At 43.3% G+C, this 14,577-nt stretch overlaps 1 protein-coding gene across 2 annotated transcripts in view; it reads left to right on the top strand.

Moving 5' to 3' along the window:
- Window positions 1-13,108, top strand: part of HSCB (HscB mitochondrial iron-sulfur cluster cochaperone) — a 30,833-nt gene extending 17,725 nt beyond the window's left edge. Inside the window, exon 6 of one of the 2 annotated variants that reach the window (XM_053206585.1) lies at window positions 12,736-13,108. In XM_053206585.1, coding sequence (XP_053062560.1) covers window positions 12,736-12,746 — 11 coding nt within the window. In that variant the 3' untranslated portion in view covers window positions 12,747-13,108. Of the gene's footprint in view, window positions 1-7,265; window positions 7,413-12,735 lie in introns of those variants that run through there. The other variant, XM_027050692.2, reaches the window with a different exon arrangement.
- Window positions 13,109-14,577: the final 1,469 nt, after the last annotated feature.

The following is a 14,577-nucleotide window of genomic DNA, read 5'->3' as shown; positions in this document are numbered from 1 at the left end:
AGGAATTTCAAAGAAACTTTTCCCCTACCTGTTGCCATTAGCTGGGAAGCTCACTATGCCTCCCGGTAAAACTACTTCTGATTTAAGGGATAAAAAAAAAAAAAATTATTTCTGAGTCTGGGATTACTTTTTTTTGTTTTTCCTTCACTCTTTCAAATTCTTTCCCTGTTAGTGTAAAGTCTAAGTTTAGTGGGACTTCTAAATCCAGGAACCTTTGCACGTATTCCCTAACAAAGCCCTTATGGGGAAGTATACTTCCTGGCATCTGCAAGGTTAGTAGCCCTATTTGGATTAAGGGGTTTTTTTTTTTTTAGTTTTTTTAATGTTTATTTATATTTGAGAAAGAGAGAGACAGAGTGCAAGCGGGAGAGGGGCTGAGAGAAGGAGACAGAATCTGAAGCAGGCTTCATCCAGGCTCTGAGCTGTCAGCACAGAGCCTGAAGCGGGGCTCCACCTCACGACCACGAGATAATGACCTGAGCCAAAGTCAGACGCTTAACTGACTGAGCCACCCAGGCACCCCTCTTTTTTTTTTTTTTTTAAGTTAAGTAATCTCTACACCCAATGTGGAGCTGGAACTCACAACCCCAAGATCAGGGGTCACATACTCTTCAGACTGAGCCAGCCAGGTACCAAGTGAAACAAATTAAGCACTCACCTCCCTCCCCACATTATTCCCAATATAGAAAAAATTTATCAGAACAATAAGAGGTTTTGATTAATTTGTGACTATTTCTTCTCCAACTCTGCTGTTCAGACAGGCCCAGTCTTGTGGATTGGATGGGTCCCCCCCAAAATTTACATGGTGAAGCCCTAACCCCCAGTGTGGCTATACTCAGAGATGGTACCTCCAAGGCATTAAGGTTAAATGAGGTCATAAGGGTAAGGCTGTCATCAGACAGAATTCATGTCCTTATGAGAAAAGATACTTTCTCCCTACACTCATGCACTAGGGAAAAATCTTGTGAGAAAGCCAGAGGGAAGGCAGCCAGGAACAGACTCCTCACCGGAAATAGAAACTAACCATGCTGGCACCTTGATCTTGGATTTCCAGCCTCCAGACCGTGAGAAAATTAACTTCTATTGTTTAAGTCACCCAGTCTGAGGTATTTTGTTATGGGATCTGACCTGTCTGATACACCTGGATTTGAATCCTAGCTCTGCCACCCATTTGCTTGAGTCCACAATTATGCTAAGCTTCATTTCCTATCTTTAAAATGGTGATAATAATACCTATTTCACAGGATTGTTGTAAGGATCAAATGAAATAAATTATCTAAACAAATTGTTTAGCCCAGTGCATCACATATGGGAAGCACTCAAATGTGACTTTTAAAATTATAATAACTACTGGGGCACCTAAGTGGCTCAGTCAGTTAGGTGACTGACTTTGGCTCAGGGTCATGATCTCACAGTCCATGAGTTCAAGCCCCATGTTGGGCTCTGTGCTGACAGCTCAGAGCCTGGAGCTTGCTTCAGATTCTATGTCTCCCTCTCTCTCTGGCCCTCCCCAGCTTTCACTCTGTCTCTCTTTCTCTCAAAATTAAACAAAAATTAATTAATTAATTTAAAAAAATTTTAACGTTTTATTTATTTTTGAGACAGAGAGAAACAGAGCATGAACAGGGGAGGGGCAGAGAGAGAGGGAGACACAGAATCGGAAGCAGGCTCCAGGCTCTGAGCCATCAGCCCAGAGCCCGACGCAGGGCTCGAACTCACGGACCGCAAGTTCGTGACCTGAGCTGAAGTCGGACGCTTAACTGACTGAACCACCCAGGCGCCCCAATTAATTAATTAATTAAAATAAAATTATAATGAGTATTTTTATTATTTGGCAACAAAGTCATATCTTTTCGCATCAGAGTAAACAATACCCCTTCAGCAGAGTTTCAAGCACCTACTTTGTGCAAGAGAATGTTCAGCCCTGGAAGAAATGCATAAACAGATGCTTCCTGTCTATTTGGGGATTATACCAATAATCAAAACAATAATAAAAGTTCCCATTTGCTGGGGAGACTGGTTGGCTCAGTCAGTAGAGCATATGACTCTTGATCTTGGGGTCATGAGTTTGAGCCCCATATTAGGTTCAGAGATTAGTTTTAAAAAATCAGTAAAAAAAAAAAAAAAAAAAGTTCCCATTTGCTCCATAGTTACTATGTGTAATATTTTGCATGAATCCATCAAATTATAACCAATTCAACTCATTTCACAGATGAAGAAACAAGCTCCCAGAATGTAAGAGTGAAGAGCTAGGATTCAAACCCAAGTCTACCTCAGCCTGTGCTCTTAGAGAGGCTGAACCCACCAGATTAAGCACCAGCCAAGAAGATTAAACAATTTGCACACCAGGGGCCATTTACCAGGGCCCATGCCAAACAGAAGCAGGACTTGACCCAAGTCCCTATTTCCAAGGCCTGCACATACAGCTTCACTCGGCATAGGGAGGGATCGCTCTCAGGTAAGAAGGTTTCAGGGAAGAGGGGGAGTAGAGTCCAGACAGGCAGAGAGAATCTGTATCATGTGTCCCCAAGCCCCATCCCCTGGTTGAATGACTCTCTAGGAAATCTCACAGGACTTGGTATATCGTCCTACTCATGGCTACGATGTATTACAATGAAAGGATCAAAAGCCAACTCAACAAAGGGAAAAGGCACATGGGATGAAGTCCAATGGCAACCAGGCACAGGCTTGTTAGGGGTCCTCTCCCAGGAAGTCCCACAGGGCACGCTCATTCCGCCAGCAACAAGCTATGACAACCTCCGTGAAAATGTCATCTGCAAGGGAAGCTCATTAGAGACTCAGGACCCAGGCTGTTTCTTGAGCACTGGTCATATGAGCACTGATTGCCTAGCATGTGCCAGAATTCTAGACTCCCAGAAGGAAAAACACGTAGTCAGCATAAACTACATTGTTTCTACAATTTAGGTACAGTGGGCCAGTCTTATCAATCCTGGGAATAACTAAACTCTCCCCAAATCCAAATTCCCAGCCAAGGGCCAACCTTGTCAGCAGGCCTTTCTAAGGATACACAATCTCAGGACTGCTATGTTAACTTTTTTTCTGCGCAAGAGCCAAGGGCATTCGCATCAGAGCAGAGGGAATTCTATAACAAATAATCCAAAAGCAGAGAGGAAGGCGCCTCCATTGCTGAAGGGCTTTTTCCCATCTCTCTGGCTGCCACCAAGCAAAGAGAAAGATGCTGCTCTGAGTCAAGATAGCAGTCAGGCCTCCTAGGGTGTTCAATAGCAGGTGACAGAGCCTGTGCCTGACTTGCAGGTAAAGCTTTACTTTGACAAAGAATTCTTCTGGTTCTGTCACTTGTAGAATGTATCAGAGGTGGCCAGATAAAAAAAATACAACACACCATCTTGTCCTTTCTCGGGGTCACAGTCAGGAGGCAGAAGAATCATCAGAAATGAATCATCAGGGGCTCCTGGGTGGCTCAGTCGGTTAATGTCCAACTTCGGCTCAGATCATGATCTCACAGTTCGTGAGTTCAAGCCCCACGTCAGGCTCTGTGCTAACAGCTCGGAGCCTGGAGCCTGCTTTAGATTCTGTATGTCCCTCTCTCTCTGGCCCTCCCCCACTCATTCTCTCTCTGTCTCTCTCTCTCTCATAAAAACATTTTTTTAAAAATTAAAAAAAGAAAACAAGAAACAAATCATCAGAGTACTGAGGGGTACTCTGGGCTTCAGGCAGAAAACAAACACATGGATGACAGGGGGAGAGAGGGGAGGGTGGGTACTAGGGAGGGGTGAGGTCTTCAAGGAAATGCCCCATCTCAAAGCCGGGGAGGAAGGGGAGACACAACTCAACCCTGGTAATTGTTGCCATGGAGAGATTCAGACACTGTGTTGACAAGTCTCATGACTTTTTTCAAGAGAGAAGCTGGAATTGAGATTTTAACAGGATATTTCCCTGGGACTGCAGAGACCATGGAAGCACCAAGCAAGAAACACCTAACTCAGCTGGGGTAAGGGGAGATGCAGGATGGGCTCTGCAGAGGAGATGATGTGAGAGCAGTAAGGTTAAAAAAAAGAAAAAAGAGAGCCCACCTAGTGGACTAAGGAAAGAAGAAATCAAGTTACGAATTACATTTGTGATACTGCAGATTTCACAAAATCAGACAGAACTGGGTTTCACATCTGGTGCTTCCTCTTCTGTGTGACCTTGAACTGTTGTCTGAGTTTCTTATCTGTAAAACATGGAAAGCCATAGCACCACCCTCAACAATGAGGACATATGTACAGGACAACAGAAGTGAGGAGAATATAAAGGACATCAGAAGCGAGGAGTATATAAATAGTGCACATAAAGTACTTAGCACAAAGCTGGACGCTACACTCAGCAAATATTACTAGAAGCACAGAATGAGATGGGAGCAGAGAGGAAGGGCCTTTGGCCTCAGCGGGGGAGTTAGGGGCAGATTCGTGGAAGCTTCCTGAAGACATTTGGTGTTTCCAGATAGGTAAGCAGGAGACATGGCATACAAATGAAGGAGAATCTACTGCACTGGGGTTGGTGGGGGGAAGTAGGGGAGGGGCAGAGATGGTATTGAGAGAGAGGCAGCTAGGTTAGGAAGAGAAGTACAGTTGACCCCCTTTTTTTTCCCCTAAATTTATTTATTTTGAGAGGGGGAGGGTCAGAGAAAGAGAGAGAGAGAGAGAGAGAGAGAGAGAGAGAGAGAGACAGAAATCCCAAGAGGCTGCACGCTGCCAGCACAGAGCCCAATATAGAGCCTGAACCCACAAAGCTGTGAGATTGTGACCTGAGCCAAAACCAAGAGTCAGATGCTTAACTGACTGAGCCATCCAGGTACCCCTGAAGATTTTATTTTTAAGTAATTTCTACACCCAATGTGGGACTTGAACTTATAACCCTGAGATCAAGAGTCACATGCTCTACCAACTGAGCCAGCCAGGCACCCCGTGTAATGTATATTTTACCACAATTTAAAAAAAGAAACAAAATGTGCTCCTGACCACCATTTATACTGCAAACGTTGGTTGAGAAGCCATCACTTCTGTCTATGCTGTTTTTGTATATGTGTGTGCTTTTATCATTATGATAATATTTCCTATTTTGTCTGGCTTTCTTAGTTTCAAATTTTCAGAGAAGTGGAAGAAAGCTCACTAAACCCCTATGTATCTCTTATTCACAGTAGTGCCAACCCCCCTAGCATATGTTAGGGAAAAAATGGCACACACCACTAGAATCTCCCTAGAATATGCTAGAAAAAGAATGGGGTGGCCAGGATGAAAGGTGGCTGGGAGGGGGTGGGGGCACCCTCTCCGGAAGGTGCCCGCCCCCCCCTCCCAGTATTACAGTACTGGGGAATTAAAAAAAACTGGGGAGGACGTCTGGGTGGCTCAGTGGGTTAAGTATCTGACTTCGGTTCAGGTCATGATCTCATGGCCCATGGGTCTGAGCCCTGTGTAGAGTTCTGTGCTGACAGTTCAGAGCCTGGAGACTGCTTCAAATTCTATGTCTCCTTCTCTCCTTCTCCTTCTCTGTCCCTCCCCTACTTCCACTCTATCTCTGTCTCTCTTTCAAAAATAAACATAAAAAAAAATTTTTTTAATTCATCATAAAAAAAAAATAGGAAGAAGTAGAAGAAAAAAATGGCCCACAACACTAACAAGCTAGATGGTTTGTATTGCACACAGATCTAAGCCAACTTGCCCATGCGTGGCTATTGGGTTCCTTTAGGAAGGTGTTACTCTAAGGAAGGTGTTACTCTAACTACTCAAAGTTAGATACTCTACCATAACTTTCTACCAGATTTGTTGTTTTTTTAAAGTTGTGTATATACCATAAGGTTCAACTGTCTAAAGTGTACAGCTCAATGGTTTTAAGCCACTAGGTGGCTCAGTCAGTTGAGCGTCCAACTTTGGCTCAGGTCATGATTTTGCAGTTGACGAGTTCGAGCCCCGCGTCCGGCTCTGTGCTGACAGCTCAGAGCCTGGAGCCTGCTTCAGAGTCTGTGTGTCTCTCTCTCTGCCCCTCCCCCACTCATACTCTGTCTCTGTCTCAAAAATAAAATAAACATTAAAAAAAAAATTGTAGGGGCACCAAGATGGCTCAGTTGGTTAAGCATCCAACTCTTAGTTTCGGCTCAGGTCGTGATCTCACGGCTTCGTGGGTTGGAGCCCGGCATCAGGCTCTGTGCTGGCAGCATGGAGCCTGCTTGGGATTCTCTCTCTCTTCTCTCTCCCTTTCTCTCTCTCTGACCCTTCCCCACTCATGCTGTCTCTGTCTCTCTCTCAAAATAAATAAATAAACTAAAAAAAAAAACAAATTATAGACCACATCACCGTGTTATGCAGGTAAAACATCTCTGGGTGAAACTTCATTAATAAAGTTTCGGATTTTTTAAAACACGTGTGAGGACTGTGAAAACCAAGTTTAATGAGTAGCTAAGAATTTGTACAGTAGCCCTTCCATTGTTTCTTGGAACAATGTGGAAAAAGGAAGGTATTTCATTTCTCAGACTAATTGCCCATTTATTCTGCCCCGGTAATGGGCACCGAAGAAACCAAGGAATTTCGTGGGTATTCTCATTGACATTAACTCCAAAGAGCCGTGTGAGAATCCCTAATTTCAAGCCTACTCTTGCCAGAATCCATTCTACAAGGTGCTCCAAGAGTTTAGAGTGGGAGCGCTTGTCATTGCCTGCAATCTACAGTAACTCCCCTTCTGGCTCCAAAAACACCACAAACACTTCCTATACTGGAAAAGTCTGTTTGCATGCAAAAGATGGCAGTTGTTATTCGAGAAAAGGACAAATGTATGCAAAAATTTGGAGGTGAGAGGGAGGAACAGAGAAATTCAATGGAAAACAGAGGAAAATCCAAACTGCTGGCTGCAGACATCAGGTAGGGAGTGGGAAGAGATGAAGCTGGGAGGTAGGCAGGGGAGGGATCCTGAAGGAATAGGAGTCTGGTAAGGAGGCTAGACCTTCACCCGAGAGTAATAGGGAGTCATGGAAGGGTTTAAGGCAGGGGAGGAACACATCAGGATTGCATAGTGGACAAATATCTCTGTCTGTGCTATGGCTAACAGGCTGGAGGAGCTAGAGTAGAGCAGGAAGACTGGCTAGGCGGTTCCAGCAAGCAAGAGATCATGGAGCCTGCAGGGTCATAGTGGTACCAATATCCCACTTTCTGCAAAGTCCTACTTGCTTATGGGAGGAAGCTGCCACCCACTGGGACTGTGCTTACCAAGCAAGTGATATTATCTGTCTTGCCCCTTCTCTCCTGCCCCAGGCTCTCTTGTTGATGTTGACCTGAGAAGCCACGTGTAGATGCCTCATCACCACGATCAGTGCTCACCATGACACCATGCCAATGTCAAGATGACCCAGTTAGTCAACTAATAATAAACAAGGAAAAAAGTGGACAGGAGACCTAGACTAAAGGAGACTCAAGAGACAAGGAAACCTAATGCAGTGTTGAATCATGATGCCATCTATAAAAAGACATTTAGAGACACTTGGGAAAATGTGATTACAGATTAGGTGATTTTATTTTTTATATATATTTTAAAAATTCATGTATTTATTTTGAAAGAAAGAGTGAGAGCAGGGGAGGGGCAGAGAGAGAAGGAGAAAGAGAGGATCTCAAGCAGGCTCCACACTGTCATCACAGAGTCCAATGTGGGGCTTGAACTCACCAACTCCGAGATCATGACCTGAACCAAAATCAAGAGTTAGACACTTAACCAACTGAGCCACCCATGTGCCATGGGTGTTTTTAAAGAATTATTACTTTTGTTACATGTGATAATAGGATTTGGTTACTTTTCTTTCTTTTTTAAGCATTTGTTAGAGATAAACACTAAAACATTCACAGATAAAATATGACTCTGGGATTTGATTTAAAATAATCATGAAAAACTCCCATGACCTAATACAGTATTTCCTATTTACATGTCATATCCCATTATTATCCTCATATGAACTTTTTTATTTTTTAATTTTAGAGAGAGAGCGTACACAAGTCGGGAAGAGTGGCAGAAGGGGAGAGAGAGAATCCCAAGCAGGAGAGCCTGACACAGGGTTCAATCCCTGACCCTGGGACCATGACCCAAGCTGAAATCAAGAGTCAGACGCTTAACTGACTGAGCCACCCAGGCACTCCTGCACACATTTTTTTCATACCTGTAGTCAAAATATATCAATACTTTTATGATCTGAACATTTAAGAACAAATGCCGCTTTTGAGAAGGCACCCTTTGGTGGCTGGGTGGCTCAGTTGGTTAAGTGTCTCTTTGTTTCAGCTCAGGTCATGATCTTATGGTTTGTGAGTTCAAGCCCCACGTCAGGCTCTATGCTGACAGCACAGAGCCTGCTTAGGATTGTTTCTCTTCTTCTCTCTCTGCCCCTCCCCTGCTCACACACACACACTCTCTCTCAAAATAAATAAATAAACTTTAAAAATAAGATAAAGTAAAAAGTTCCAGTTATTTTACCTCCAAAAGGTGATGCGTTTATTCAGGAATAAAAGAAAATTGCAATTTGGGTGAAAAATGCTGCAGCAAAACCATAGGCAAGTCCAGGGAACAAAAAGTCCCTTTTTAAGGAGAAAAGGGATATGTCGTGGAGGATGTTACAAACTAAAAGTCCATTGGAGTAAACTGGGAGTTCGAAGTATGGTGGCTTTTCATTGGCTGAGCTGTTGCCTGATGAGGAAAGCATCTCTTCCTGGGCTGGAATAGTACAGTAGTATCCACCTGCAAGATCAAGTCTGGATTTTCCTGTTGGGTTTGCAATTGACTACAAGTAGTAGGGCATGAGAGCTCCCCCTGCCAAAACCCCCCGGCTTCATTTTTTGGTGTGGTTTCCCATTACTGATTTTTCACACAACCCATTTCCTAGTTCATAGATGGCCATCTTTTTGCTGTGTCCTCACCTAATGTGAGGGGCAAGGGAGTTTCTTTCATAAGAGTATTAATCCCATTCATGAAGTCTCCACCCTCATGACCTAATCACCTCCCAGAAGCCCCACCTTCTAATGCCACTACATTAGGGGTTCATATTTCAACATATGAATTTGGTGGTGGGGGGTAGGGGTGGAGGGAATAACACAAACATTCAGTCCATTGCACTTGTCATATTGAACATATTTATTTCAAAAACATTTATCTGGGGTACCTGGCTGGCTTGGTGGGTGAATCATGCAATTCTTAATCTCAAGGTTGTGAGTCTGAGCCCCACACTGGGTAGAGACTACTTAAAAATGAAAAAAAACCTTGGGGTGACTTGGTGGCTAGTTGGTTAAGTGTCCGGCTTTGGCTCAAGCCATGATCTCACAGTTCACGAGTTTGAGCCCTGCATCAGGCTCTGTGTGGATAGCTCAGAGCCTGGAGCCTGCTTTGGATTCTGTGCCTCCCTCTCTCTCTGCCCCTCCCCTGCTCGTGCTCTGTCTCTGTCTCAAAAATAAATAAACATTAAAACTTTTTTAAAATTAAATAACATTTTAAAAATCTTAAGTAAAAACCAAAACCATGTATCCTTTGTCTGACTACAAAGTAACACATATTCCTTGGAAAAAATAAAAGCTTAAAATTTACACCCACAAAGTGCAAGTTCTGATAACCCCACCCCTCATGGGTCATTGCCATCAAGTTTGGTGTGGTATCTTTTCTTCCAGAAGGGATGAAGCTTAATACTTTTGTATTAATATCCTATGAAGGTTGTTTCTTGCTAAGTTCTATTAACTACTGTGATTAATTATGTAGACAAATTATTTATCCTCTCTAAGCTTTAGTTTTATCACCTTTATATAGAATCATACATGTACCTGTGGCCCTGTTATGAGAGTAAAATGAGAAAATGTGGAGTTTTTGTGTGTGTGTTATTCACTAGCACACAGATACGTGTGTGCACATGTTACTGAATGATCTGTCATAGCCACTGACTCAGGAAATGAACAGGTGAGCTCTGGCGAGCGGCGCAGACAACTGCTCTGTCCCGGGAAATCCCAAGGGGGCTGGGCAAATCAAAAGCATAGCTGCCGCTTGGGTTTGCCAACACTGTTGCTAAACAAACTCTGATAAACTCATTGCAAGGAAAGCTGATCACTCAAAAGTCAAGGATCTGGAAAAGAGAGAGAAATTTATTTTGGCAGAGGTAGAAGACTCAAGCCTTAACACCTGACCTTTCCAATTGCAAGATGGATACCTAGAGTTTTATAGAAAGAGGTTCAGCGGGGTACCTGTAAGAAAACAAGCAGAGAGCACGTGATCGTGGGTGGGTTTTGGAGTGTTCAGCCTACCAAGGGCAGGGAAAGTGATGTGTGGGGTGTGGAGGTCTTCTAGGCATTCCATTGCTATCAGGGCTTTTCTGGTCTCGTAAATGGAATGTTCTGGTAATTGTGAATGCCTCAAGAAAGGGCAATAAGAAATAACTGTTTGGAGTCTATAAATGAGCAAGACAGCTTCTGTGTACACATGCACACAAATAAGAAAAAAGACTAGAGGTGGGCCTGGGTGAATCATTCGAGAGTCAGACTCTTGATTTTGGCTCAGGTCATGATCCCAGAGTCTTGGGATCAAGGCCCACGCTGGGCTCTGCACTGAGTGTGAAGTCTGCTTGGGATTCTCTCTCTCTCTCTCTCTCTCTCTCTCTCTCTCTCTCTCTCTCCTCTCTTTCTCTCTCTCCCTCTGCCCCCTCCCTACTTGCACAATCTCTCTCTCTCTCTCTAAAATAAAATTTAAAAACAACAAAATTAAAAAGGAAAAAGACTCGGAGGATATTCATATAATGGAGCTCCCTGTGGGATGGTACTAAGGCTTTTTATTTTTATTTTTTGGCTCTCTATATTTTTATCACCACCTCCACTCATTTTCTGCTAGAGTCTGTGTTAGTTTTATAACCAGAAAATACTGGTTTTGTTCTTAAAGACGACAGATAAGATGAGTCACCAGAAGAGTCAGGAGGGTATTGTCTAAATGTCTGTATGTCTGACCCAGCAACTGCATGAGAGATTGACTGGAAGTCACTTCAAAGAGGCAGGCCTGGATTGTCACTGAAAAGAAGAGATGCTCTCAGCAGCCACCATCAAATTCTGTACCCGCTCTTCCCAGTCTACTGTAGGAGACGATGCACAATAATCCTCAGTCTTTTGCTTCTAGGGTCTGAAGTCCCAAGGAGTCTGTGTCTCACAGAGACACAGGGCTTTCTGCCAGGGAATTCAAACAGGTGGAGCAAAGTCTAGCATGTTACGTCAGTGTCTAAAGTTGACGTGGGGTTGAACTCCTTCACTTATACATAAGGAAACTGGGAACTGTAACTTGCCTCAATGTTCTTATCTGTAGAATGGGGAGTAATAAAAGCACCTAACTCATGGCGTTATTGTGAAGAATACTTGACCTGATATTCGACCTGCAAATAGGAAGAACCTAATAAATTATTAATTCTAGTACATTGCCTGAAAAGGGATATACAACTTAGTATAGAAGTGTGAACTAAAGAATGAATTTGGATGGGCTTTCAAGAAATACAATTAGGTGGACAGTGGTTTTACAATGATATTTAGAGTATGACAGTTGTAGAGGTCAATGCCACAAAACAAGCCACTTTTGCGTGAATGTTATTTTAAGTTAAAATAGAGCATCTGGGTGGCTCAGTCGGTTAAGTGTCCGATATGGGCTCAGGTCATGATCTCCCGGTCTGTGAGTTCCAGCCCCACGTAGGGCTCTGTGCTGACAGCTCAGAGCTCAGAGCCTGGAGCCCACTTCTGATTCTGTGTCTCCCTCTCTCTCTGGCCCTCCCCGCTCATGCTCTGTCTCTCTCTGTGAAAAATAAACATTAAAAAAAATTTAAAAAATAAAAAAAAGAGAGCGAAACCCAACAGATTTAAGAAAAGCTCTTTACCACCCCCTAAACTGCTTGCTTTACCAGGAAGAGAGCCATTAACAGAGATTCTTCTTTACCAAGAAACTTACATACATAATAAGGGAACCTTTGTTTTCCAGAAACATCTCCCTACACCTTTTTGCTAATGGTCTCCCTCTCACCTTGTATCCTGTTTGTTTTGTTTTGTTTGTTTATTTTTATTTTATTTTATTAAATTTTGTAAAATGTTTATTTATTTTTCAGAGAGACAGATTGCGCATGAGTGGGGGAGGTACAGAGAGAGAGAGACACACACAGAATCTGAAGGAGACTCCAGGCTCTGAGCTGTCAGCTCAGACACTCAGGCTCAAACCTAGGAATCACAAATTCATGACCTGAGACAAAGTCAGATGCTTAACTGACTGAGCCACCCAGGTGCCCCTATTTTTTTTTTTTATTTTTGAGGGGGAGTGTTGGAGGGGCAGCGAGAGGGGGGGATAGACGATCTGAAGCAGGCTGTGTGCTGACAGCAGAGAGCCTGATGTGGGGCTCGAACTCAGGCACCAGAAGCTTATGACATGAGCTGAAGTCAGCCACTTAACTGACTGATCCACTGAGGAGACCCCCCCTTTGTGTCCTTGACCCCCACCCCTCTCTTTACCTCATATAAGCCCCTTTTGTTGCCTATGTTTGGAATTTCTTATCTATGCGGATTCCCCCTATGCACAAAATTAAGTTTGATATTCTCTTGTTAATCTGTCCCATGCCAATTTGATTCAGTCCAGCTAGAAGGACTTGAAGGGCAGGGGAAAATTCTTCCTCCCCAACACTCTCTTTTCATAAATATATATTTATATTTACATGTGTATATAATATCATCTGAAAGCATATTTTTTCAGGCGAAGAATGAGGTGGCCATTTGTAGAAATGACCCAGGAGACTATCTTTTATATCCAATTGAGGTAAGTAGGGTGTTACCTTATGGAGGCAAACTGGATTCTAAAAGCCACTAAGAAAACTTAAACCTAATCTAGGATATTACATTAGGCAAAAGAGGTTCATTCTTTCCTTTTTTTTCCTTAGACTATAATGAGGGCAAGGGAAATGGAGAAAGATGAAGAGAATTTGGAAGCATTTCACAAATAAAGCCCATAGGAATTTCTAACTGATTAATTAAGTATGGGGGTGAACAAGAAGGAGGCATCAATGATGACGCTTAGGTTTTGGGTTAGAAACAGAAAAGCATCTTCTGACAGCTGTAACTGGCTTGGTACTATCTATCACATAGATTTTGGTGTCTTCCTTTTATTTTTTTATTTTTTATTTTTTTATTTTTAAAAAATTTTTAATGTTTATTTTTGACAGAGAGAGAGAGAGACAGAGAGAGAGAGAGAGAGACAGAGCATGAACGGGGGAGGGTCAGAGAGAGAGAGACACAGAATCTGAAACAGGCTCCAGGCTCCGAGCTGTCAGCACAGAGCCCGACGCGGGGCTCGAACTCACAGACCGCGAGATCATGACCTGAGCTGAAGTCGGATGCTCAACTGACTGAGCCACCCAGGCGCCCCTGGTGTCTTCTTTTTAAATTTTTTTTTAATGTTTATTTTTGAGAGAGAGGGAGAGACAGAGTATGAATGGGGGAGGAGCAGAGAGAGGGAGACACAGAATCTGAAGCAGCCTCCAGGCTCTGAGCTGTCAGCACAGAGCCCAATGCGGGGTTGGAACTCACCAACCCTGAGATCATGATCTGAGCCAAAGTCGGACTCTCAACTGACTGAGCCACCCAGGCACCCCAGTATCTTCCTTTTAAACAAATTCACAGGACGTCGCCATCAAACAAGGACTGAGATGTGACTTTGACGGATCAAGATAGAAACAAGACCACTTCGTAATCGTGTCTGAACACAGACAAAAATGTGAACATCATGCAAACCACAAAATTGGCCAAACATCCCCCTAGCTAATATGAAGGACTGTTGCTTCCTCACCAGGTTTAGCTTGCCTTCATTCTTCCCACCTTCTTGAAAAGACTAAGTTACCCAATCATAGAATTATCCTTGTTTTCTGACAATATAATTTCTAGAACAAAGCCCTGCTTCCTTGATCCTTCCCCCCCAAATCACCTAAGACAGTCCCAAATCCTAAAAGAAGCTTTTCCTTTTTCTTTTCTTTTTCTTTTTATGTTTATTTTTTCAGAGAGAGAGAGAGAGAGTAAGCAGGGGAAGTACAGAGAGAGGGGAGGACAGAGACTCCGGTGTGGGCTCTGCGCTGTCAGCAAAGCGCCCAGTGCTGGAATCCGCAGACCGTGAGACTTTGACCTGGGCCTAAGTCGACGCTAAACCAACCGAGCCACCCAGGTGGCCCTAGAAGAAGCTTTTTCTAACACCTTCTTACTGAGACACTCCCTCACTGTAAGCAATCAGTAAATCTATCTTTGTTCAGTTACAGGTATGTTCTTGGTGGTCTTTGGCTAAAGGGCATTTAAGCAACTAGACTGGATGATACTGTCATTCTCTGAGATGGGAAAAATGGTATGATCAGTGGTTGCGGCGGACTAACTTTGCTGGGCCCTCTGGCAAGAGTGTCTGTGGATCCAGTCACAGGCTGGAAGACTTGCCAGTACCTCTCACCAGCCTCCTGAGGTTTTTCCTGATCCTCCAAGCAGGTCTCACTAAGGAAACACTAACTTCATTTACATTAAAACATGGAAAGAAATAATAGCTGATATTTAACGAATATGT

The sequence above is a fragment of the Acinonyx jubatus genome, chromosome D3 (genome assembly GCF_027475565.1).
Source record: "Acinonyx jubatus isolate Ajub_Pintada_27869175 chromosome D3, VMU_Ajub_asm_v1.0, whole genome shotgun sequence".
Classification (NCBI taxonomy): domain Eukaryota; kingdom Metazoa; phylum Chordata; class Mammalia; order Carnivora; family Felidae; genus Acinonyx; species Acinonyx jubatus.
This window is presented reverse-complemented; position numbering and strand designations above follow the sequence as displayed.